At 38.4% G+C, this 27812-nt stretch overlaps 1 protein-coding gene across 2 annotated transcripts in view; it reads left to right on the forward strand.

Moving 5' to 3' along the window:
• The window catches only part of NBAS (NBAS subunit of NRZ tethering complex), a 320076-nt gene that overhangs the window by 164244 nt on the left and 128020 nt on the right, over nt 1-27812 (forward strand). For both annotated transcript variants that reach the window (XR_009054733.1, XM_057742162.1), the window contains exons 33-38: nt 3134-3247; nt 5398-5555; nt 6308-6397; nt 21840-22007; nt 24856-24969; nt 25306-25429. Coding sequence is in view for 1 of the 2 variants with exons in the window: in XM_057742162.1 (XP_057598145.1) it covers nt 3134-3247; nt 5398-5555; nt 6308-6397; nt 21840-22007; nt 24856-24969; nt 25306-25429 (768 nt within the window). In the remaining variant the exon portion in view is untranslated. The remainder of the gene's footprint in view (nt 1-3133; nt 3248-5397; nt 5556-6307; nt 6398-21839; nt 22008-24855; nt 24970-25305; nt 25430-27812) is intronic.

Raw genomic sequence — 27812 nt, forward strand, 5'->3', positions numbered from 1 at the left:
GAGTTAATGGGGGTCACATGAGTTAACCCACAAAGTTAAAAGCACTTTGTAAAGTTTGAAGCTTTGAACTCTGATCATCAGGGAAGAATTTCATAAGGATTCAGTTCATAGAAACTGATGAAGCAGTCAGGGATGCTGTCTACATTTTCCATGTACCTGCCCACTAGGATTAATTTCCATTGTTGTCCTTGTGACATTGACATAGAAATAGGAATCTCAGTGGTTCTGGCAAACCTGCATTTGTAATGGTATGCACATTCTTCTTCAGTCCTGCAGAGCACATTTATGTGGACCACATGGTGTTCAGACCACTTTTCTTTATTGCAGCTATTTTAGTTCTTGTATTTGGAACCATCTCAACTTGGCCACCTCTATTTCACAGACTTCAATGTGGACTCTGTATTATAACCCCAGTGCAGTATCATTAAAAGATAAAGCTGGTACCTATATTTCATGCAACATCGTGTTTTTATTGTGAGCCCCCTGAGTGCACATAATAGCTAATGGGTATCCCTGAATGCTGTGTGCCTGCTCCCTTCGGTGCCCTTTTAACGTACTAGCTCTTTTGCTGTGCAGTACAGCCTCTCCTGAGCCACATTTTACAGATGGGGAAATAGAGGCTGCAGAGAGGTAAAGTAATATCACTTTGTCAGGAACTTTGGATACAGAGTCCTGTTACACAGCTGCTGCCCCCTGGGAATTTAGAATCTTAGAGGGCTGCAGAAGAAGCCAATTATGCTGCATGGGGGGTAAGATGGTAGTACCTGGCTTCTGTAAACAGGTGTTGTAGAACTTGAGAAAGGCAGTTCTCGTATTTTGCTGGGGGTAGAGCAGTATTAAGAAAGGGCTCACAGGCAGGTGACATGTATCGGAAGCTGATAGAATGTCGTGGTTATTCACTTCTGCTTTATAAACCGCCCCAAAACTTAGTAGCTTAAAATAACAACAATCATGTCTTTTTCTCTCTCCCAGTTCTGGAGGTTGACTGGGCATTTCAGGGTCTTTCATGAAATTGCAGTGAGATATAGTGGCTAGGGACGGGTTCATCACCAAGGCTGCTTTATTCACATGTCTGGCATCTGGGCTGAGAAGATTTAAAAAGCTAGGGGATAGAGTAGCTAGGGCTTTCTCTTCTCTGTGGTTTCTCCTTTTCATCTTTCCTTATGCTGTTCTCAGACTACCCAGATTTCTTACATGGTGGCTGAGGGCTCCCAGAGCCAGAATGCCAGGAGAAGCCAGAAAAAACTTCACGTCGTTTTTCTATAATTTAGCTTTGGAATTTGGGCAGCTTCATTTCCATTATGTCTCATTCACAGAAGCAGTCACACAGGCCCTCCCAAGTTCAAGGGAAATATTTATAGACTCCACCTGAAGCTGACTGGGGCTGGGTGATCGGCTTCTGAGTTGGCTTCTACGTCTGTTGGAAAGGGCTCCGTTGCTCCCTGGCTGGTGGTGAGAGAGCTCCTGGCCCCGGGGAGCTCTCCATAGGGCTTCTTGAGTGTCCTCTCAGCATGGCAACTCCTGGGTTTCTCCTAGAGCCGTTGATCCGTGAGAGAGCAGGGTGGATTCTGTAATGCTTTTTATGACCTGGTCTTGGAATTCGCACACTGTCATTTACAGCTTATTCTTTTTTTTTTTTAAACAGCTTATTCTGTTTGTTAGAAGTAAATCACTAGTCAGCCCCCACTCAAGGGGAGAACTATTAAGCTCCATCTTTAGAAGGGAGTATCAAAGAATTTGTGGACATAGTTTAAATTATATTTCATATACTCAAGGCTTTGTCATGCGACCGTTAGTATTTTCTCCTGACTAAACATCTGGATCATTTTCTTTAATAGATTTCTAGTCTGGCTATCCTCCTGGCTGTTCTCCCTGTGAATTTTGTTTTGTTTGTAGGATTTTTCTAGACATCATTCTTTTCAGGCCTGTGTTTGCTTATGTTTTTCCCTTTAACCACCTGCTCAGATTGCCTGATATACAAATTAACTTTATCACAATGAAACTATAAACTTTAAATCCATTTTACTTTGTGTTTTTTCCCCTTTTATTTGCCACTTATTAATTATAATTAGAACATTCAAAGGGTAAAATATTAAAATAAATAGGAAAAGTGTTTAAATTCCCTATTGGGAGGAAAACTTTTCTTCTACCCACCTCGGTTGGAATGGCTGGTCTGGGCCGGTATATACATATTTTATTGGAGTATAGTTGATTTACAGTGTTGTATTAGTTTCAGGTGTACAGTAAAATGATTTGGTTATACATGTACATATATTCATTCGTTTTTAGATTCTTTTCTTGTATAGGTTATTACAGAATATTGATTATAGAGTTCCCTGTGCTGTACAGTCGGTCCTTGTTGGTTATCAGTCTTATATATAGCAGTGTGTGTGCTCATCCCAGGCTTCTGATTTATCCCTCCCCCCACGTTTCCCCTTTGGCACCCATAAGTTTACTTTCAATATCTGTAAGTCTGTTTCTGTTATGTAAATAAGTTCATTTGTTTCTTTTTCTTTTTAAATTAGATTCCACATATGAGTGATATCATATGATATTTGTCTTTGTCTAACTTACTTCACTTAGCATGATAATCTCTAGGTCTACCCATGTTGCTGCAGATGGCATTATTTCATTCTTTTTTATGGCTGAGTAATATTCCATTGTGTATATGTACCGCATCTTCTTTATCCATTCTTCTGTTGATGGACATTTAGGTTGCTTCCATGTCTTGGCTATTGTAAATAGTGCTGCAGTGAACATTGGGGTACATGTATTGTTTCGGATTATGGTTTTCTCTGAATATATGCCAAGGAGTGGGATTGCTGGGTCATATGGTAGCACTATTTTTAGTTTTTTAAGGAACGTCCATACTGTTCTCCATAGTGGTTGTACCAACTTATATTCGCTCTGGGGCTGATATTAATCATTGATCACTTAGGAGACTGAGAGATAGTTTCATGATTAATAAATAGATTGGAAGGTCTAAGTGGTCATGACCTTTTGTCCTATAATCTTATAAAAATCAGTTCAATCTGTGTTTTTTATTTTGAAATTAATTAGAAAGATAGTGTTAAGGAGCTCCTCTATCAATTGATATCGCCCAAATCAGTAAGTCATTTGCATGTATTTACAGGTGAAGACCCAGAAGAAAGGCGTGGACAGGTTCTAATCCTTCTAGTAGAGCAAGCACTTCGTTTCCATGACTACAAAGCTGCCAGTGTGCATTGTCAGGAGCTGATGGCCACAGGTGAAGTAGGCACTGCTTAATACTTTGCTCATGTCCTCTTTCCATGATGAATAATGGAAGGGGACTCTTTTGAAATCTGTTGGCCTCATTGGTAAGCCAGCCACATTGTGTTCATAAGCCTTGAGAAATGTTTTGTGAGCACTGATAAGTATGTATTCCATGTGCTTGTATATTAATATAAATACTTTAATGGGCTCAAGGGTTATATTTTCTCTGAGATATGGTTGTTTTCCATTCCATATTAAAAACAGGCTCATAATTTTAATAACAATTTTATGTAAAATATTTTAATGCCTTTTTATGTGTTTGTCATATGCAAGAAAATTTTAAAAATTTGAAGTATATAATTTGTGACTAAATTGTCAATATTTCTATTGTTTAATCTTTTTAAAAATAACAAAATGCTTTTCAAATTAATGTTGAGCAATTGGGAAGTAGTTTGCAACCCTAAAATTTTCCATATTGAAATTATGCAAGTCTCTGGAGGATAAGCAGGTTTTATTGTGGAATAACTTCTCTATTAAAGAGTACATTCCCCAGAGGGGTAGGAAGTAATGTTGTCTTATCACAGTCTCTGTACTAAATGATGCTTTTTGTAGCTGTGCCTGACTGTGAAAACTCAAGCACGTCTGTTTACCCACTGTTTGTGCCTTCCTAGTGAGTGGTTATAGGTACAGTGCTTCACTTCATGGTAACTCCTGGAGTTGTGCACTGGTGATTTGTATACTTTCTGTATACTGTTAAAGGAAAAAGTATTCTGACAGTTGTTACAAATGGTAAGGAAGACCTTATTGAGGACTTCTGTTGTGGGGGAGAGAGTTCAGGCTCAACTCCAAATACAGGAAAGACAGCTGGGAATTTATTGCTGAGGAGCAGATTGAGGGGGTCAGCAATGGGTGAAAAATAACAGCGATGAGACATCAAGAGTAGGGGGATTTGCACTAAACCGACTTAACAGATTCTTGCTGGTGGCAGGCCAGGGTGAGCGGATACCTTGGGTGAGAGATTCTCTCCAAACTGACTTGGCAGGATTCTTGCTAAAACTGGGTTATACAGGTTCAGCAAGGACTGGACCAAGGTATGGGCCTTCTTGAGAAGAGGGCTCAGAGAAGCCTGACTAAAGTTTGGTCAAGGTGAGAGTCTGGTAATACATCTATGAAAATGTTGAAAACTCTGGGTAAAAGCTCAATGCTTTATAACCTCAGCATTAGAAAACTGGTTTCCTGAAAGTATTGTTTTCTATAATATTAACCTAGTGATTCTGCAACATCAAGTTCAGAATAATTATGGTATTCTGGAAAATCACTGTTGTCTTAATTTATTATTATTTGCTTGGAGAGCTTTGTAATAATTTTTATTCCTGTAAGTATGGTACTTGAATTAATTTGGATTTCGTATGTTTAGAGAAATTATCCTGGGCTGAGGCCTTTGTACTTAGAAAAAAGATCTGTTTTCTAACTGGAACACCTTCAAATAAGAGTGAAAGAGCATCTTAAGAAATCAGAGTATAAGCTTGCATAGGATGAAACCCTGCTGGATGTCAGGGGCTGACTGTCCTTGGATCTGTGTCACCATCTGTGAATTGAATGATTCTGTGTAGCTCTATATACTAATGTCTCTTTTTCTAACACTTTGCAGTGTGTAAGTACAGCTTTTAAATACAGGTTGTTTTTAGATAAAGATTGTTCAATTCCTCTAACAACCCTGTGAAGGAGAAATTATTATTATTGTTGTTGTTGTTGTTGTTGTTTAATGGTAAAGGATGTGTGATACTTGCAACTTTTTCAAACTCACACAAGGGCTTGGGCCATACCCTCAAGTCTTTCTGAATTCAGATGCCCAGTTTTTTACTTAACATCAAAGCTCAGTAGATTATTTGTAGTCATTGTCAGGTAATCGAAAACTTAACATAGTTTATCAGGAAAACTTGTCTAGAGCAGTGCTGAACTTTCTGGATAATAAACTTACCTAGTCTTTCTTTTCTATTTTAGGTCTTATGTGTTTCTGCTTATATAATAATATATATCGCTAATGATTGACTCTACTCTGGTAACATAAGACCTAAGTAGAAAGCCATTACGTTTCTCATGTTAGATTGAAAAGAAAGTTTTTTTTCTAGTGAAAAATCATCTTTTTGTTTTGCTTTTTAGGTTACTCTAAAAGCTGGGATGTTTGTAGCCAGTTAGGACAATCAGAAGGTTACCAGGACTTGGCCACTCGTCAGGAGCTTATGGCTTTTGCTTTGACACATTGCCCTGCTAGCAGTATTGAACTTCTTTTGGCTGCTAGCAGCTCTCTGCAGACGGAAGTAAGTGCTCCCAGTAAATTGTGAACTGTATGAAGTACGTTTTGTTGGGTTTGTGGATCTGAGATTTATGGTCTTTATGGTCTTTCTTTCAAAATTATGAAAATTTTAGTTCATGGAGGAAAAGCATTTTATCACTTATATGAAAAGGGATTTGAAGATATTTGGATATAAAATAGTGTTGATGCCTTTATTGCAGTAAAGAAGAAAGGGTACAAGTATGAGAAAAAAGAAAGTAATATTAGGAAATAAATTATTGAATATAATGGGGAAAGTTAGTGTTGTCAGGAATAAAACATATAAGAAATGGTCCCGTGCAATATACTTGAAACCATATGATTTTAAACCAGTGATGGCCCTATCGCCTTAGAAGCCCTTTGGAAATGGCAGGATATGGGCTTTTGTTGGAGAGAAGCTAAATATCCTAAAATTCACAGGATAGATCTGCGCAAGGATGGTGCTCTGGTTGTGAAACACTGTGAAGTATGTGAAGAGATTCTGGAATTCACGTTTCCATGTCATAGTCATTCATTACATTATATATCAGGTTTTTCACAGTTGATTCCGCTCCTGAAACTGTGGTTGCATCCACGTGAAGGTGTTCATGAAGTCCCAAAGTAAGCCTATTACCACAAAGTAGTCATTAAGAAATAGAGTTTTTTTTCCCCTCAAAACTGTTTAGATTTCAAGCCTACATTGTGAAAAGAGACAAATTTTTAAAAGTTCCTTTATAATATATTGTGTTCTTTTTGCAGATTCTTTATCAAAGAGTGAATTTCCAGATCCATCCAGAAGGAGGGGAGAGGATCAGTGTGTCACCATGGATGAATGAAGCACTACAGGAGGTGAGGCAGGTTGAGAGGGAGATCGAGAAGGATGGAACGGAGTCGCTGAATCTCGTGTGTGTGTGTGTGTGTGTGTGTGTGTGTGTGTGTGTGTGTGTAGGGACTGTTGTTCTTTTAAACTTTTTTTTTCTGTGTGAAATATAACATTCATAATATAGAAAAATATACCAAAGATGTCCAACTCTATAAAGTACCATAAAGAAAACATCCATGAACCCATCACGCAGATGAAGGAATAGCTCATGACAGGCCTTCCACAGGTCCCGGAATGCCCTCTCCCAGTTTAGCCTCTGTCTCTTCTCTCTCCTTGCAGAGATCCTGACTCATTCTGATAACTAGATCCATGTGTGTTTTGTTCTTGTTTTAAAATGATTTCATAACCTTCCACACCCCTCCCAGTGTGATAGTTTAGTTTTACCTGTTTTTGTACTTTATAGAAATAGTTACACTCAATATTATGTTTGCAGTTTGTCCATGCTATTATATGTATTATAGTTGATTCATTGTTAGTGCTGTAGAGACATTTATTGCTATCTGCATGTGTTCCAGTTTATCCTTTCTAATGGTGACTGACATTGGTCTGTTTTCAGTTTCAGCTACTAAAAATAATGCTGCATCATCATTCTGTACATGTTTCTAACGTGCAGACCTTTGTCTCTGGCGTTGACCTACCTGGCCCTGAAAGTGTGTGTAATCAGATAAATGTGCATATTCAACCTCATTCGATAATCCCAAGTGATTTTACCTGTCACACTCTTCACAGCAGTGTCTGGGACTGCCACTTGCTCCAGTCCCGCACCCTGGCATGGGTGGTTTTCTAAATTTTACCTCTTCTCTTAAGTGTTTAGTGCTATCTGTTTATTATTTTGATTTACATTTTCCTGATTACTAATGAGATGGACTTCCCTCAGGAGAGGTCCTCTTTTGTGAGGTTCCTATTCAGTTCTCTTGTCCATTTTCCATTGAATTTTAATCCTTTTTCCCTTTCCTCATTGAAATTCTTATGAATGAAATTTGTCTGGACCGATTAAGTATGTTTGAGTCTCAGGAGAGTTCATCCTGGGAGAGGAAGGAGGAAGCATGTACTCCCTGAGGCCTCTCTTCTGCCGGTCAGCCTTTGCTCCGTAGAACTTAACTTATTATGACTATTTCTAGCAACATAGAATTGGCCTTTTTTTAAGGTCAAAGACAGTAGCTGTTTCTGATAGTCTAACTAGATCAATTAAGGGATGATAATCCTCCTTATAGATTGATTTCCACAGGATTCCTTTAAATGGTAAGCTTCACTTTCAGAGTGTAAAATGTCATTCATTTTTCTACTATTTTAGAAGACCTTCTGTTGTAGTTTATTTTATGCCTAATAGTTTGTACCTCTTAATCTATTACCTTTATATGGCCTCTCCCTCCTTCCCTCTCCTGGCTCCTAACCACTAATTTGTTCTCTGTACCTGTAAGTTTGTTTCCTTTTTGTTATATTCACAAGTTTGTTGTATTTTTTAGATTCCATAAATAAGAGATCTCATACTGTATTTGTCCATCTCTGTCTGACTTACTTCATTTAGCATAATGCCCTCCAAGTCCATCCATGTTGTTTCCAATGGCAAAATTCCATTCTTTTTTATGGTTGAGTAGTATCCATTGTGTGTGTATTTGTATACACCGCATCTTCTTTATAAATTGGCTGTATCCATCTTGCCAAACTCATTTGTAGTTGTATACTGTGTAGTTGCTGGTACAGAGCTTCCTTTGTGGAATCTATTGATAGAGTTAGGGCAAGAATACTTAGCTTTTGCCTACAGTGGACTATGTACAATTACCTCATTTCCATAATTCTTTCCTTTATATTAAAATTCAGTTTGTCAAACATTTACTGAATACACATGTATATTCCCAGTTCAGTGCTAGGTGATCTCAGAATCTCAAAATGTGACTTTTGGCCCTTAAGGATTTTTCTCCTGTTCCTCCTGTAATGATAATTCTAGGACTGTACTGACAAGTAGAATTTTCTACAGTGGGGGAAATATTCTGTATCTCCACGGTCCAGTACGGTGACCACTAGTTACATGTAGCTATTGAGTGCGTGAAATATAGGTAATGAAACTAAGGAATCAAATTTTAAATTTGGTTTAATTTTATTTCAGTTAAGTTTACTAGCCACATAAGGCTCCTGGGTACCAGACTGGACATCACAGTTCTAGAAGGTGAGATACTCAGATGGGGATTGTGTTTGGCAGTCAGCACTGCAGACAGTGGACTGTTTTTGTTCCTGTTATTGCCACTCGCTTTGAATTGAAGTCATAGCATTTTCCAGGGGCCTGGAGTGGTGTGGATGGGTTTCTTTCTTTGGCATGTTTTGATTTGTTGTATTGATTTGTTATTGTTGGGTTTTCCCTTACTGGATATGAAAGCACATTAAATTCTATGATGCTTTCTCCATAGGATTTAGAACAGTTCTTATACTGGGGAGTTGGCAAATTTTACTAGTTTTCAAGGTCCAGTTGAAGACCTACTTTTCATGAGATCTTTATCCCCATTTTTCTGCCTTTTGAACCTCTGATCCTTCCCCACTTGTTCAGCCACATCTCCCACTGTCTCTCCAGCTTCCTCTGTTTTCATGCTTTCCAAACACGGACTGTGTTTCAGTCATGTTGAACTTTACCCCCATTCTCTGAGTTAAGCTCTCTCACAGCTTTGGTGTTATTTAGGGTTCTCTCTGCCTGTAGAACACTGCCCTTCTTGTCTTGTGCTCGGGTCACCTTCCTGACCCCTTAACCCCATCTAAGTGTCATTTTCTTTATCAGGCTTTCCTTGAGTCCTCACTGTTCCCTCTTCCGTATCCCCCAAGCATCTCACATCATTGTATCAGCACATGTGTGGTACGGTTTGGTATGTGTGGCAACTGGAAGTATGTCATTTACCTCTATACTGTCTCCATAGAGTGCTTGTCACAGAGTGAGTGCCCAGTAAATGTTTAATAAAGCTAAGTTGGGAACTCCCACTGCAAAAAGATCAGTGTGTGGTAAAATGAATTGGAAAGTAGATTTCAACCTAAAAAGATAAGGAATTTCCAGTTTAACTCAGCTGTGTGTGCTCTGGTTGCTACTGAGGTCCTGCTCTGTTTCGGCCACTGTAAGGGGAGTATCATTTCTCTGTTCAGTAGAGAATAGCACCATGTTTGTGCTGAGTTCAGCTCCATAAGCTTATTCTGAATCCCCAACCTTCTTTATAAAATCCATGAAAAGCCTTTTGTGGCTTTTGGGTTTCCTATTTTCTGCTTCTCTAATGAATTAGAAAGTGTCAGCCCGGCCCCTTGGTGGCCTCTTTGGAGCAGAGCGTGCTGTGTCACCACAAGTGGGCACATCCTGCTCCATTAAAATCTCTTCCGTAAATGCAGGAGACGGCCCGCAGCCCTTTGCAGGATCCACTTAGCGAGGAGGAGGAATTCATCCAAAGTGATTGTCTGTTTTTGTCTTTTTTTTTTTTTTCTTTTTTTAGCACCTTAGAAGCTTTCCTGTCTTCCTTTCTTTTTTTTCAACAAGCTGTAATAGATCTAGATCTCATGAAGTGCTAATCCAAACCCTCAATGAACACGTTATGGCTTTGATTCATGAAGCACATTTCAGAATATTATAGCTGCTATTATTAGATTAAAATACAGTGCTTAGCTATGAGATGCTGTGTGTTACACATTAACAGTAAATGTAATAACCACATTAAATTATAACTCATAAATGAGAGCTGACTGTATATGTAATCTGCTTAATGCCCAAGACTCATTACTCAGTTGTGAAAATAATAATTTTTACTTATATATCCAAGCACAAGATGTAATTGCTGTGTGGTCGCATTTGCATTAGTACAAGTGGAGCCTACAAGTTCGAAGATGTTGGCTGTAGTCCCCATGAACGAGATGTTTATTTTTAAATAGAACAAAATGCATAATTTGTGAATAACTACCAAAATTAGAGATTTCCAGTTTCTTATTAATGTTGGTTATTATGTTTTTTAGATGTAACAGTATCCCACCACTTAGAGTGTATTAACATTTTGTTTAGCTAGTATTAGTTATATCACTTAGCCAATACTGTTTTCCCCAGATAAATCTAATTAGAGTTGGAAATGGATTATATACAGGGTTCCCATTAAAAAATCATTTTCACTGTGGGAAATCTTGTTATGAACATTTTAAGTGGCTACAGATTTATACAACTGGACTAATTAATGTTTAGAATTGGGGTATAGGCTAAGCATACAGCTATTTTGAATTTATAAAAGGATTATTTAGAAATACTGAAATAGCTGTAAGCAAATGACAGTTGTATTTCAGTACCACGGACAACTCTTTCTTTTCCCCTCTACCAGTTGGTGGACGCTTGGGTTGTTTCTACTTTTTAGCTATCACGAATCATGTTGCAGTGAACATTGGTATACAAGTCTTTGTATGAAAATATGTTTTGGTTTCTCGTGTAGGTATCTGGGAGTGGAACTGAAGGATTGTATGGTGTATATGTGTTAAATATTGGAAGAAATTGCCAAATTGTTTTCCAAAGTGGCTGCACCAGGAAGTATTAAGGTTACAGTTTCTTCACATCCTTGCTAACACTTATTCTTGACTGGCTTTTTGATTAAAGCCATTCTTATGGGCGTGTGTGATATCTCATTGTCATTTTGGTACGTTTCCAAATAACTAATGATAACGTGCATCGTTTCACGTGCTCACTAGCCATTTCTACACCTTCTCTCGTGAAATGGCTGTAAATGTTTTCCATGTTTTTTAACTGTGTTGTCATCTCCTTATTAAGCCGTAAGAGTTTTCTGTTGTTGTTGTTGTTTTAAACTGTTGGATATAAGTAGTTGTTGGATGTATGATTTGAAACTGTTTTTCTTTCAGTGTGTGATTTCACCTTTTACTTTCTTACTGGTGACTTTTGAAGTGCAGTGTTGCTGAAGTCCAGTTTGTTAACATTTTCTTTTATTGCTTGTGTTTTTGGTGTTGTATCTAAGAAATCTGTGCCTAACTCAAGCTTGTGCTTTTTTCTAAGAGTTTTATAGTTTTAGCTTTTATATTTATTGGTAAGTAATAACGAGCCACTTTTTGTATGAGATTAGTGTAGGCTTGAGAAATATCCACATACAGAATGATGAATTTAGAACTTCACACATCATATACGAACATGGACTTGGTAGGATCATATTTGGGTTTTTTTGTTAATGTGATATCTTGTTCTTTCTTAAAGGATTTTAAATCTTATATTGCACAAATATTTTGAAGATTAAAATGATTTCATCTGAAGTGGATTTTTATAATGGTGATTGCCTTAGTATTTTTCTTTTTCCCAGATGTTTTGGAATTTTGGTTTGCAAGCTCATTTTGAGCCCTCCCATTCGGTTTAATTTTTATTTCCCTGGACCTTCCTTAAGGATTCTGTAGTTTTGTGGTTTCCTCCTATCTAATCCCTTGGTGCTTCAGTCCAGAACCACGTCTAGAGTAGCTTTTCACTTGGGACTCCCTCCCCTGTGTACTGCTGAGGATGTGAGAAATATAGACATGGAACCAGTGAGGGATTTTGCCCAGTTCCTTTGGGCTCTGACTCTAGTTCTCTGCCTCCATTGGCCCACAGCTTTATATAAATAAAGATAAATACATAGCCCCAGGCAGTGAGCCAGGCTGCAGTTCTCTCTCTTACAGGGAATCCTTTTGATTCCCAGTTCTTCTCTGGGAAGGACCATCTGGCAGTCATTGCCAGCATCTGAATTCTGAGCCCCCAAATGTTGAACTCTTTAAAGTCAAGTGTCTTTGGCTCTTTTTTCTATTATTCTCAGTATTTTGGAGCCTGGTGAACATATTGCAACATAGTTCAGGGCTCCATCTTGACTGGAATGTGTAATGTTTTCTTTAACTACAAATGTAGTACAGGCTTTTATTTTAACAGTCCACTTATGGGGAGATAGGTGTTCAGATAATCAGTATAGTCTGGCGTACTTTATTTCTTGAAAGTGAAAAAAAAGATATGTGAAACCCTTATGATAAAATGGTAACGTTTGTTAACTTTTGATAAGAGGTACATGTATATTTGTGGTAACTTCAGTCTTTCTGATTTTTAAAAGTACAGAAATAATTATACATTAATACATGAGCTCTCTTTCTTTTCTCTCAGTTCTGTCTCCCCATTCTGTGCATCCCACTGCTCAGAGGTAAACATTTTAAAGTTTATGTATATCTTTCCAGACTTTTTCTGAGCATAGGCATATTTTCTGTATAGCTCTCCTCAGTCTTCTGGAGGACTATTATTTTATTCTTTAAACTAGAGTGGATTTGTGCTGCATGTATTATTTTGAAGCTTGCTTTTTTTCATATAATGTGTCATGGACAACTGCCCTTGTCATTGTGTACAGACCATTTATGTCATGGCGTGATAGTGGCCATTGGATGTATGTACCATGATTTATTTATCTTTTCCTTTGCTTTTCAACTTTTGGATTGTGCCCAGTTTTCCTCTATTGTAGACTGAACTGCATTGAGCATTTTATGTACACATCTTTGCATATTCATGCTAGTATTACCCTGGGATAAAATGGGAGAAATGGGTTCCTGAGAGAGACAATTTGCTATTTCTTGTGGTCTGTCCTCCATAACTTTGTGTAAGTGCTGATTAAAAAATTGGACATGGAAAAAGAAAATAAAAATATACTTCATATACCTCTGTTTTTGCTAACTACTGTTCTCTTATTCTGGATCCAAGAATGCTAGAAGATTCAAAAGCGGTTCAGTCCCTAAAGCCCCTGAAATAGTGTGTCAGATTTGTTGTGTTTGTATGTGTCTGTTTGTGACTTTGTGTGTTCATGTATGTACACATGCACGTGCATTCAGTTTTTTGGGGGAAAGCACTTAGAGCTTTCATTAGAAATGTATAGGGGGCTATGACTCCCAAAGATGAGAACTTCTAAACTGTAGCCTGGCCTGTAAATTAGCAGATGAACTGAAGCAGAGTCAGACTTTAGAGTGATTTACTCCATGGGGTATTTTTCTACTTCTTCTTCTGACATATCAGTAGTTCCAGAAGTAGCATCACCAGTAATCAGGGTTGCAGTCCTAATAGTTTGAATTCAGGTGAGATTTGCTGTAAGTAAGTGTTAAGTGCAGGGGAGTACTTTGGACTATTTACAGATATGTTGGAGGAGAAAGGGTAGTGGCTGAGTTCTGTTTGAGCTCTGTTTGTGATCCTTACCTTGGTTATGGGTACCACCAGCTCAGTTGGCAGTTGGCAGACAGGTTTCTCCGAAATTAACCCTCAAATTACCAGACACCAGAGAAAGCAGCTCCTAAATAGATTACTATAGCAAATAATCAACAAGAGTTGTTTCTGTAAGCCAAGCTTGACACATAAAACTCTCCTGTTCTTGTGAACCTGTTTGGTGATGTTGTCTATTGTAGGACTTGAAAAATATCATTAGTGCTTGGGAAGTTAACCTTTGAGCTATGTAACACTTGATGTTAATGAGATTTCATGTTAAATTATATGCTGGGAGTTGTTGACTTGGTTTGGGGGATTAATCTGTTTCTGCTGTTATACACTCTAAATTAATTAGCAGTGTGCAACTATGAATATAAAAAGTGCCAGTAGTAATCATTTCAGGAGTAAATTTTGCCTAACCTCTTTTTTCTTTCCCTATTACATGAAGTTGAAAGAAAACTATTTTCCTCATTAATGACTCTGGTTACACAATAATATTGGTAGACTGCCCTCAAATTGTTTTTTCGGCGATCTAAATGAGCCTTTAATTTTACTTTCCCTTTTGTAATTCTTATAAGGGAGGAATGTCTTACAGAAAATCCTTTTATCATGTACATTTCTGTGCATTGGAATTTCATTTATCTTCTGAAACAACTTTTCAGTTTCAGATGTTTAAAATTGTCTACCTTGAGTGAACTAATCTATATGAACAGAGTAAAGCTTATTTTATGAAATGGAATAATTGTTTTATAGCCTGTATTTTTTGATATTTTTCAGTTGATTTGATTTTCATCTAAACGAGGTTGTATCTTAAGTGCCATGTTTCTTACCCTGTTTATATTTTTAGTTCTATACTTGGATTAGTTGGTAACATTCAAATTATTCAGTACGCCCTCTCAATTAAGAAGATTCTAAAGATGAACTGGAATTGAAAATGTGACATGAAATCTTATTTGAATAACATTTAGCTACTGTAGGCATAACATATTAAGATTGAGAAAATGTTTCTCAAACATTTAAATAGTACAGTAAAATCAGACTTCGTAGTCATATCTACAGATACTATAGATTAGGAATTTTCACATACCCTGAGCATTTAGTAATGAATAAACATAGTCTCTGCCACTGAAAAGCCACTGTCTAGTTGAGAACACAGACTGACAGAAAAATCATAATGTCAGTATATTATGGGAAGTTCATTAAAAGTATGCATATAATGCTGTGAGTGCAAAGGAGAAGAGTAGTATACTGTTAACAGGATTTTAGTGACAGCAAAAATGCCACATTTCAAGGAAAATATAGAACTTCTTTGCAACCTTGGAGTGGGAAAAGACTTCTTGCAAAAAATACTAATTATAAAGGTAAAAAACTGATAAATTGGAGTAATTTAGAAGTTTAAAAACTTCTTTAATCCAGACACCATTAAGACAATGAAAAAATATTATGCAGAATAATAGAAGATATTCGTAATTCATACATGTAATAAGGGCTTTGTATCCAGAATATATTTAAAAAATAAAAACAAACTCATGCAAATGAATAAGAAAGACAACCAACAGAAAAATGGACAGTAGACTTCAACAGGCATTTCACAAAAGAGGCCTCTCAAATGGCCAGTAAATACAGGAAAAAGTATCCAACTTCATTAGTCATGGAGAGATGCAAATTAGAACCATAAAGAGATCCCGTCATATACTCCCTAGAACTGCTAAAATGAAAAGAACATGAGATACCATGTGTTGGCATGGATATGGTGCAACCAGAACTCCTATAATTGCTGGTTTGAGTATGGCTTGGTATAATCAATCATTTTAGAAAATGTTTGGCACTGTTTACTAAGTTTGGACGTTCGCATGTTCTATAGCAGTTCCACTACTAGGTATATACCCAGAAATGCAAATGTTCACCAAAAGATAATTACTAGCATGTTCAGGGCAGCATTGTTGGTATTAGGTCCAAATTAGAGAGTACCCAACTGCTCATCAGTAGAAGGAAGGATAAATAAGTGCTGTTTGATTCACAGGACGCAGTAGTACTACATTAGCAGTGTAATAGTGTTATAGTAACAGTGAATTAGACAATCTTCAGCTACTCACCAGAGTATGAATGTATTTATGTTGAATGAAAGAAATCAGACACAAAAGAGTACATGATTCCATTCACTTAAAGTATAAAAATAGGCAAATTTCATTTATGCTGCTGGAAGTCAGGAAAGTGTTTATCTTGGCAGCAGTGGTGGCTAGAAGTGAGCACAAGAGGGGGTGAACCTGGGATTCTGGTGGTGTTCTGTTTCTTAACCTCAGTGCTGGTTACGTGGGGGTGTTAAAACTTCCCAGACTGTACCCTTAAATGTACACATTTAAAAATGTATCTTATACTTCAATAAAAAGGTCAAAGAAAGGTCCCTATGCCTGGATTAAAGACAGGAGGGGAGAAGGTAGGCTGGCAGTATTGTCTTTGCATCATGGGATTGTGAATAACTATGTCTTTTTTTGCTACTCTTGTGAATTTTTCACACCATCTTTATGAGATTGTGATATTTTTATAATGCAGAAGAAGAAATTAACTTAAGTGTGTGTGTGACCTGGTCAAGAAGAGAGGAGATACCCCCTTCTGGTTGTCTGTGGGCGGCATATTCAACTTGTTTGGTCTGCAGTTTACTTTTTTCTCAAATGGTTTTCCAGTACCCACTTGGCAGTGCTATTGTAAGTTTAGGAATGACCACTGAAGCACCCAGCTCAGTACCTGGTGCATAGTCATCATTTGATAAATAGCCATTACAGTTCTTATAAGCAAGAGTCCTAGAGGTTGCTTTCGGTAAATAATGAGTCTAAACCTTTCTTACTGGTTTTTGTGACCCTGGGCCTCTGTTCTTCCTCAACAGTTTGCACTGCTCATTTTTACCTTTATTGCGTCTAATCCTGCTTAACAGATTCTGCCCACCCACCCCTCCTTTTTGTTTTCTCCCAGACCTTCTCTAAGACCCAGCTCGATTGGATTCAGAATCCTTGAATTTCTCTGCTTATCTGACTTACATCAGGCTCTTTTCTCCTTTAGAAGAAATAGCAATAAAAACATTTAAACTTAATGTAGGCACTCAGATGCAAATATACCTTATGGAAACCTCATCTAGTCCCAGCATCACTGCTTTAATTCAGTTCCTGATTATTTTATTTTTTAAATTTTTCTTTATTTATTTTTGGCCTCACCACACAGCTTGTGGGATCTTAGTTCCCTGCCCAGGGATTGAACCCAGGCCCTTGGCTTTGAAGGAGCAGAGTCCTAACCACTGGACCACCAGGGAATTTCCCTCAGTTCCTGATTATTTTAAACTTGGACTAACATACCAGTCTTCTATCTGGATTCCTGCTCCTGGAATAATATTTCTAAAACACAACTCTGATTATGTTACTCCCTTTATTTAAAGCCCTTCAATAGTGTCCCATCATCCAGGTGATGATGGAGGTGCTTTGGTGTGGTCAGTAGGTCTCTTGCTGGTCTTGCCTTTGCCTGCTTTCGTCCTCATAGACCCTGCCCTTCGTCTTTGTGTGCCCTTTTCTACACCTTCATTGAATTAACTTCAGTTTCCTCCAATCTGCCATTTCGTTTCATGCCTCTTATTTACATCTACCTGAAATCATCACCATTTCTTCTTTGGAAGCCTTAAATTCTTTTCTGCTAAAATATTACCTTCTCTATGAAGTTTTCTATGATTGTGCCTCTAGGCGGAGGACGTATGACCTCTCTTCATGCTCCCGTAGTCCTTTATATGTACCTCTGTTTTGGAAGTTGATATTATTCTGCAGTGGTTTGTCTGTTATCTCTGCCTCTCTCTTCGTTTCTGTGCTCCCGAGGGCAGAGGCTGTGTCTTGCTTGTGTTTGTCACCTTGTCGCCTGGTGTAGTTTACTGTGACGTCAGATAGGAGCCGCTCAGTGAGTATTTGCCGAGTAGGTGAATGAATTCTGATTAGTTTCTGTGTTTGTTTGTTTGTTTTTTCTTCCAGGTCTAGCTTTCTAAGTAACTCAAAAATATAACATAAATTGGGTGCTTACTATATTTTACATATATTTACATATATACACACATATTTATATCTGTATCTCTGTGTATATATATGCATATATAGAGAGGGAGGGAGAGAGAGAAAGAATGTCTAGTTAACTGCAAATTCCTTCTGAGATTTATTTCTGGGAAAGAACTATTTCTGGCAGTGTTACTCAGAGATGGACATATATATAGTACTAGTTCTACTCAGTGCAGAGTTACTGGGGGTGAAAGCTTAGAAGCAGAATGAACATGAATCCAAAGTATTCAGTAGTCCAGGTGAACTTGGAGGGTCACATGCACAGTGATGAGCTGTCCAGTGGAAAGAGGCCCTGCCCCCACGATGCAGGAAGGGAGTTGGAGGTACCATCTACGCCACTGGTGGTACCATCTATACCACCGAGTAACAGTGGAAGCTCCTTGTTTGGGGTCATGGCCTTGTTAGAAAAGAGGGGCCCCTGGAGTGCAAGAGCTGGAATCAGCTTGTTTCTCTAATGTTAAGTCAGAGGTGATAAGCCAGCTGTCTGTGCTACTAAAGTACAGAAGAAATGAGCCTCCTGCCATCTTCTCAAATAGTAAAGAAATTAAGGAAGGACTTCTAGTAGTGCTACCATTAAAACAACTATTTTTGTTTTTTATGTTCCCTTGCAGTTTTTATGCCCAGTATACACATAAATCACTTCATAAAGCCCTGGCATGTAGCAAGCGTTCAGGACATGGTAGCTATCGTTATGATTACTCTTGGAGGGAGAGTTATGTGTTTTCCTATGTTGGTCTTTGTGCCTTGTCTTTTTAGAAGTGTTGATAATGAGCTTCAGTCTTTTATTCTGTCTCCCTAACCCCCAAACCCCTCCCCGCCCAAACACACACTCTCTCTCTGTCTCTAAGAGGTCCTTAACCTTCCTAATTGCTGAAATTGAGAGAAAGAACTGAGAATGTAAGGCTTAGCCTCCCTGGGTTCCCTCTTGCTTTTGCTTATCAATCGGAAAGGGTGCATTCTGCTCTAGTTTTTGTTCCTTGAAGTTAAACACATGTGGGCTATTTTATTTCCTTGTTTATTTAGGCACTGTCTTTGCAATCCGGTGTGTTTTACACTGACAGCATGTCTCAGTTTAGAGTGGCTGCACTGACAGCTGCCGGGTTGGACAGCACAGGTTCAGGGCGGTTCTGGAAGTGTGTTCAGCTTAGTTCTCCACTACTGGGCTGATAGGATTACTTCACTTAGATGTGTCTGCTCTGTAGACTCAACTTCTCCTTGGAAAAGTTACTCCAAGGTGTAGAGTTGCAGAAGGATTTTGGCCTCATTATGACTGGAGATTTAAGCCATGTTCTCCATTCGTGAATAGAGATAATGTTATTGATCTTTCTGATTCCTGCCTATATTTTTTTATTTTTTTAAAGCTAATCATGATTCAGTTGTAGGTGACAGAAAACATTCTATCTGTTATAAACATAACTTTTCTTTAATGAGAATTGGAGTCTTACGAAATCTTTCAAAGGACTGGAGGAGCAGGCTTTGGTGTATTTTTAAGAGTAACTATTAATACTGAGGAACTTGCCTGCTACGGGAGCTGAAATCTGCTATAAGTTGGGAAACCAGAAAGCCATTCCTTATCAGCTGGCTCTAAAGCTACACTGACTCCGCCAAGATACAAGCCAGCAAAGTGGTAGTCCACAGTGTCCTTTACCCCCCGTGAAACTAGGGTCTGGGCTCTGGTACTTATGTTACCACTACTGCAAAAAAGCAACTAGGATGACCACACAAAAAAAAAAAAAGAAAAAAGAAAATAGTTAACTATACTGCTTGCCAGTAGAAAAGCACGAAAAGCACAGTAATATCAAAAGTATGGTCTCTACTGTAGTTTCACCTCGCAAATTTTATACAGTGGGTGCATCTGTTTGAGGAAAACTAGGTCATGTGTGGAATGTCAGCCATAGGGAGCTGGGAAACGTAGTCTTTCGCTTTTCAAATTCTAGCAATACAGTCTGTAAAGGGTCAGAATGGAGTTGGGTGAACCAAGCTATGGCATCTGCCACAAAATCTGAAACCCAGGAGAAGGGCTGTTTTTTATTGGTACCTAAACCCAAAACAGTTATTTTTAGCATGATTACCCTTATACACAATCGTTGTAACATGCTTTTTTTTTTCTTTTTTAAAAAACATATCATCCATTTTTTATGTTGTTTTCATAATTGTTATAATTTATAATGCATTGAGTTGAGGGTTTATACTTTTTCCAAAGTCCAGAAAGCCTAGAGGAAACACAGGTTTTTAAAATTTTTTTTCAAATTGGGATGTATTTGACATACATTATTGTATAAGTTTAAGGTGTATAATGTATTGATTTCATACATTAATATTACAGCATAGTTGCTATTGTAGCATTAGCTGACACCTCTGTTGCATCACATAATTATCATTTTTTCATGTTAATAGTTTTGAAAATCTTTTGAGAAAATTTAACCAACAGCTGTAAGTATTGGTTAACTGTAAGTAACCTGTAAATGGGTAAACTGTAAGTATTGGTTAATATAGCTTAAATACATTTCCGCTTAGCAGTAAGAATAAAATTCAAATGGTTTTCTAGAAATTATTAAGTATCCTAAAATGATGTAATCATTTTCTTTACTACTATAACATATTACTATAACTTAGCAGCTTTAAAACAATGAAAATTGATTTCTTATAATTCCCATAGGACAGAAGCCTGGCAGGCTTGGGTGGGTTTCTGCTTAGAGTCTTAGACAAGATCAAGGTACTGGCAGGGCTGTGTTGTTTTCTGGAGGTTCTAGAGGAGAATTTGTTTCCATGCTCATTCATGTTGTTGGTAGAATTTAATTCCTTGTGTTTGTAGGACTGAGGTCCTCATTGCCTTGCTGGCTGTCACCTGAAGTTTCTTCTCAGCTTCTAGATGCTTCACGCATTCTGTAGCTCATGGCCCCCTCCCTCCATCATGCTTCTCTCCTGCCTCTTCCCCCATGGCATCTCTGTGACCCTAGCTGGGAAAGGTTCTCTGCTTTAAAGGTTCACATGATGAGGTTAGTCCCACTCAGATGATTCAAGATTATCTCTTCACCTCAAGGTCTGTGTCCTTAATCATATCTGCAAAGGCCCTCTGCCATGTACTGTAATATATTTGCAGGTTCCAGGGATTAGGATGCAGACATTTTTGGGGGGCCATAATTCTACCTACCACATACGGCAATTGTCAGATTGGTCTAAAATGGTGAATTTGTCCTTAGTGTCTGTTGTGTGATGATGTCTTGATAATTATTGAGTGATTACATGGTTTATCATTTTTTATTACTTAAATAACATATTAATGAATGATGTGATATACACCTAAATAGCCAAATCAGACTATCCTTCTGTTAGTGGCAAGAAAGCTATTTAAATTGCAAGACTAGACCTTAATTTTTCTTTCCTTTACCTGGAATACTGCAGAAAAAATAAGTAGAAGTAGACAGATACTAAACCAAAAGCTTAGCTTTTTAGAACAAATTTATCTTTCTTTGATCAAAAGCAGATGTAGTTGCTGTCATTTCTGTTTGAACAATGTTAATATATTGGCGTTTTTCTCCACATGGACTCTCTCAGGTTAGTAAATGGAGAGTTGGAATTTGAGCTGATTGCTTCGAGATTGGCAGGAGGTTCCACATTATAAACTTTTCAAATGCTATTAATCCTCCACTTGTTTAGATGAAAAATGAAATGCCTTTCAACTTTTAAAGGTGAATCATCTGAATCTTCTACCTTTGTCTGGGTCACAGTAGCATTGTTTAAATGAATAATTTATTTCTTAATCTAAATAATAAATACTTTAAAATGTCTTGTCAAAGAAACAAACATGAGTATCTTATTGGAGAATATTAGATTGGTAAAAAATAAAGAACCCATTATTTGCCTTATAAGTATTTCTGAAAGGAATTGTTTGACTAATGGACTAAGATGTATTTTCCTTTACCGAAATTTCTTTTGTAAATGATTCGAGGAGATACAGTATGCTAATAGTGGGTTTGTTTCACATTTTTTTGTTATTGGCAAAGATGGATTATTAAATCTATTTATCTTCATATCTGATAATTTTAAGCAGTCACATTATTATCACTCTCTGCTCTGTTCTTGTGACTTTCCACATTTTTGCTCTTTTTTGCAACATAGGATGAAGTAAGTGTCCCAGGCAGCAACTCAGCTGACCTATTTCACTGGACCACTGCTACCACCATGAAAGTCCTTTCCAACACCACGACCACCACCAAGGCTGTGCTGCAGGCCGTCAGTGATGGGCAATGGTGGAAGAAGTCATTGACTTACCTTCGACCCCTTCAAGTAAGCAATGCATCTTGCTTTTTTAAATCAATAGTTTAAAAAGTGGTTTATGTCAGTTCATTAGTATGCTCTTCAGTTGGTTTCATTGCTGTTACAGCTGTATCTTCTTTAGATTATTAAAATAATCTCTGAAGAAATCTAGGCCTCTCATCAAATAGGGAATGAGTCATTGATTTTATAGAATGTAATATACTACCATACAGTACTTGCAAAAGACACCAATATAGATTTAAGTAACGTTTGGTTTATATGTCAGAAGTGAAGTTTACTGGGATGAAGAGGAAAATGATGTTTATCAGGCTTTCTCTCTTTTGCTATGTTTCTACAGGCTAGTAGTGGAAGAAAAGTGCTAGGAGCCAGCCTGGGGGCTGTCTTAGTTCTCTCAAGCTGCTGTAACAAAAATATCATAGCCTGGGTGGCTTAAGCAACAGACATTTATTTCTCACAGTTCTGGAAACCGGAAAGTCCAAGATCAAGGCGCTGGCAGATTTAGTATTTGATGCAGGCCTGCTTCCTGTTTCATAGACTGCCATCTATTTGTTACGTCCTCACATGGCAGGGGTGAGGGATTTCTCTGGAGTCTCTTTTATAAGGGCACTAATCTCATTCCCAGGGGCACCGCCATCATGACCTAATCACCTACCAAAGTCCCCAGTTCATAACACTATTACACTGGGGCTAGGATTTCAGCATGTGGGTTGGGGTAGGGACACACATATTCCATCTTCAGGAGGGCCTCTAGTGAGCAGAATAGTTTAACTGACTCTTTCATGTGTTCTGCAACTAGAGGTCAGGGCAAGCAGTAGAGCAACTGGGTTTGCTTTCTGTGACATCTTAACCCACTGTGTCCCCAGTGCTGTCTTCTCCGCATTCTCACACTGCCGTCCATCCTTTAGCCTCACGCTGGAAGACTAAAAGGAAAAAGAAATGTACCTTTTTATAAATGCACTGAATATTTGAGTATCTTATTCATTCATTCATTCTGCAAATACTTACACATCACTTTCCATGTGTCAGATATTGTGCTCATCCATGGGAAGAGTGGGGAAACCCTTCAGTCTAATTCCCTTCCCTTGTGTAACCTGTACCTCAGTGGAGGAGACAAAGAAACCAACAGATACAATGTTTGTGTAATAATGAAATGGCAGGTGGTAATGAGTACTATGAAGATAACGTAAGCAAGGTAAGAGAAAGGAAGTGAATTTCTGATTTCAGTAGGGAAGTTAGTTTCACAGAAGAGGAATCACTCTGAGCAGAAAGCTAACTGAGTCAAGTTGAGCAAGTACATTTTGCAGGAATGGGCATCTTTGTAGGACAGAAAGGAGGCCGAGGTAAGTGGGAGCAGAGCGATGAGTGGGAAGAATGGTAGGAGAGGAGATCAGGGAGGTGGTGAAGAGGCCCACCATGTGAAGCCTTCCATAGGTGGTGATGAGGACTGCTGATTTTATTCTCAGCAACATGGAGAGCTGTCAGAAAATTCAGACAATGCAGTTGTGTGATCCAGCTTTACTTTTCATAAGTTTATTTCACTGCTGTGTAGAGAGTCGGCAGTGGTGAGTCAGGAGTCAAGCAAAAAAAGACGGAGCTCTCTTCCCGGACTCCAGGTGAGAGATGTTGCTGGTTTGGACTAGCGTTGCCGTGAAGGAAGTGGGAAGTGTTTGGTTTGGGGATGTGTTTTGTGGAACTGCTGATGATCTGAATGTGGGATATACACGAAAGAGAACTAAGGATGATCACCCAGAAGGAACCACTTGCTGACGTGCTGTGGGCTTGACTTTGGTTAAGTCTGTGCGTCTCTCATCAGTGCATGTATCACACTGGATTTTGATTAGGGTGACTTTTCTGTCTCACCTGTTGGGGCTTTTGGAGGGTTTGTGTCTTAGATGAAGTATTTAATACTGTGCCTAATATGTAGTTTCTGTTAAGTATCAGTTGTAACTTTTAACATCATTTGAAGCAGCAGCTTGACTGTTACCTGAGGCCATGCTTGACCTAAAGTAAGTGCTCCATAAACTTTGGAGGAATGGGTGAATATCTGCTGCTGGCTCTTCCAGTAAGGGGCTTTACAGTCTATTTGGGGAGCGCGGAACATAAAGACAGTTGGCCGTAGTAGGGATACTAAAGTATTGCTAATGAGGAATACTGATGACCAGTCTTAGGAAGGCATTTGTGTGGTTGTAGTTGTGGAGGAGAGGGGGGAGGACGAAGGGAGCCCAGTCTCATCTTGCCTCCATCTGGTGCGGTTTCAGCAGATGTGGTCTGAGGTGGGCCTAGAGGGAGAGGTGGGCCGTCCGCATGGACCATTAACCTCGTAATGGAAGAAAGGCGTAGAGGCCAGTAGGATGCACAAAGTAGGTGGTTTAGTTGGCATGGAGAGTTAGCCTTTAATGCTAATTAACATTTAATAAATTTGAATGTTATTCTACGTAGTTGAGATTTGATACTGTTGACTGCATTGTTCAGAGCTACTCAAGGTTTTTGGAGCAAGGGAACAGTGTGTACAGAATGATGTTTTGGAAAGGTTATCCTGACAGTTGTATAGAAAACTGGCCATGTGTATAACACTGATTGCTTCAATGTTTCTGATTCAGTGATGTTGAAGTGACCAGGAAAATCCAAAGGTACTTCAGGGTGAGCTTGAAGTGCTGTTCTTAGAATGTGATTATTCTTACATTCTCCGCTGGGTATCGGTGTCACTCTGACACTTTCTCTTTGGATCACACAATGCACATTGATTAGTTTCTCCTGAAATCTGTTTGTTCTTTTTTTTCCCCCTTCTTTTCCTCCTCCACCTCCCCTCCCAGCTCTCTTTCTTTTTATCCACTCTTCTTCACTTTGTTCTTTTTAGGGGCAAGAATTTGGTGGTGCTAATCGAATTGGAACCAGAGCCAATGAAGGTCTAGAGAAACAAGGCTGTCATCCTTTTTATGAATCTGTCATCTCCAATCCCTTTGTTGTAGAGGTAAGGACAGTGTGCCTAAGAACATAGATTTAACTGCCATGGTGTTATGGGCATTTTACTATAAACAAAATCTACAATTTTCCTGAAAATGTACTTCTTTTGCTTTGTTCTTACTCATGTTATTCACTGGTTTTATGTGATCTGTTTCATATACATTACAACATTTTATGAGACTAAAATCTGTTTACAGTTTTACATAAAATAATATGCTTTAGTAAGTGAGAAGCTATAATTCAAGTTACCAGAAGATAAAAATCCTATCATTATGTTTTCTAAGAATATCTTCTTAGAGAAAAAGCCACCGTACCAAATGGTGTCACTGCTTCTTTTGTCTAGTCTGAAGTGACCTATGACGCCTATCAGCATGTCCCGGTAGAAAGCTTTGCAGAAGTATTGCTGAGAACTGGGAAACTGGCAGAGACTAAAACTGAAGGAGAAGAAGTATTTCCAACAACAGAAGGTATGAAAGAAGGTTCTAGTTCCCTGACAGCATGTAACTCACATTAGAAGAATAACAGATGAGACTGTATAAATGAATGCGGAAAAACAATAATATTTTCAGTAATTTTGAATAGCTTAACTTGATACCGCCATTCATACATTTATTCATCGATTTTATCATTTGTTGAGTACCTGCTGTTTTCTGGATACTTACTGGTATTGAGGATTTAAAAGGATAAATAAGACACACTTCCTATCTTTAGGTGGCTAATTACGTAAAGTGACTCTTACAGTGAATGATACAGGGTAAAGTGCTCCATAGATATTTCTTTTCTGCTTTTATGGATTAATTAAGAACTCTTAAGTACTTGCTTCATGAAGTGTAGATGTGTATTTCATCTTAATAATTTTCTGCATGGTGACATATCTTTCCATGTGAAATTTTTTGAAAAGAATGAAATGTATGCAAGTTTAACAGACAACTTGCCATTTTTACTTTTTCCTCTTTAGCCTTCTTATTTCTTTTCAAGGTTCCAGGGTCATTGCCTTGACTATTTTTTTTTCAATTTTCCCTCTCTCTCTGCTCTGCCATCCTTAGTGGGTACCTCAGGATTTAAAGGCTTCTGGGGCTCCACCTATCTTGTCTCTATTCCAGGCATCAATAAGGAGGAAAGCAGGGGAGGGAAAAACAGTTTTCTTGGCAGTCCTGTCCAGGACTTCCACGTACATGTATTACTGGCTACTTCTAACTGCCAGTGAGCCTGGACGATGCTGTCTCTTAACAGAGCACATTGCTGTGTGGAATAAAATTTGGGGAAATATGTGTGGGGAATAGAACTGCCATGCTTCCGGAAACCTGATGCTATAACTTATTTTTAGACTCTTTCTGTCTTTCAATCAATATTTATATGCAGTTGGGAAGAGAGGAAGCAAAGACCACTTCCCTGTCTACTCCGCAGAGCCCTTGAATACTGGAGGTTTTTACAGAGTATACCATTTTTCTTCAGTTCTGAGATGCATATGATCATCTACACATTTTCTGCCTCTTATTTCTGAAGTCATGGTACAAGTCAGAGTTGATGATTATGTTTATGTTTCTTTTTTTCCTCCAAAAAGCTGCTGTTAAATTCATGACACAGCTTACAAATGATGTTGAATATGTGTGAAGAATGTAGTTGCATTGCTGTTTCCCCTTTTAATTATTATTTATTACTTCTTTCTTTTTTTTAAAAAAAAAATTGTCTCCAGTTACTCGTGGATTAAATTATGATTGATTATTGGGATAGCTTATACGGATAAATTCTAAGACCCTCAGAAAATACTGGGTCAGACATGGAAGTATCATCTGTTAATTGCCTTAGTAAAGTACTGAAATCATAACCAGGAATTTGGAAACATTGACTCATGGAATATCTGAATTTATGACTTAGTTTATGACATATGTATGTAAATTTGCATATCCTTCATACCGAAGATATGGCTTACAAAAAGGCGAAAGATTGGAATCGCATGCCAAAGGTTGGAAAGCTGGCTACATTCTTGGAGAGGCCCTCTCAAAACGGTTTCTCACACTGCTATTTTCCAGCGCTGTTTTTGGAGAAAGGTGGAGAGTACTTGAGCATAAGGCCCTGGTGGGGCACAGATTTCTGGGTTATTCGGCCTCCCCTCTTGATTCGGCCTCCCCTCTAGGGTTCTTAGAGTATGCGACCATGTTTGCTGTAGTTGGTAACTAAATGAGGAGGTGTCAAAATAATCTCGAAACATGAAGCAGAGATTTTCTGGAGGAGCTGTGTGAATTGGGGGTAACACACTTAATGAGGAATCAGGGGATACCCTCCAGTTCCCTTTTGTGTACATTACTCATTGAAACAGCAGTCCTTGAGCCCCCGGTGGGCCAGGTACTGTCCTTGTACTTGGAATACAAAGTTGAAGAAGACACTCTTTTCATCTTCAGTGGGCTTGCAGTCAAGTGAGGAGACAGACGAATTTATGTGATAAGCGCTGAGACGGGCAAACACCAGAGGCATTGGCATGATAGATGTATGACAGCTGAGTGAAGAGGGAGTGTGAAGAGGCTTCCTGGGGCAGGTGATAGTTGACCTGGGTTTTGAAGGATGAATAAGAGTAAAGTAGATGAAAAAGGAGGGAGATTGAGAGAGCGATGCATTGGGAGAGGGAGAAGGGGGATATTTTAGGTAGAGGGAATAAAATTCACAGAAGCAAAGAAGATAGACATCATGATTTTTCAGGGATTTGCATTATTCTGATACCTGGATAGGAGAGGATATGTGGGCACTCAGTGAAGAAATGAGGCAGCAGCAGGCTGGAAGGAACGCGGGTTCTGAGTTTAGCATTTTAAATGAACCCTCCACCGAACGCTGTGGGGGTTTCAAGCAGGAGAA

Source organism: Hippopotamus amphibius, chromosome 7 (assembly GCF_030028045.1).
Source record: "Hippopotamus amphibius kiboko isolate mHipAmp2 chromosome 7, mHipAmp2.hap2, whole genome shotgun sequence".
In the NCBI taxonomy this organism is placed as follows: Eukaryota; Metazoa; Chordata; class Mammalia; order Artiodactyla; family Hippopotamidae; genus Hippopotamus; species Hippopotamus amphibius.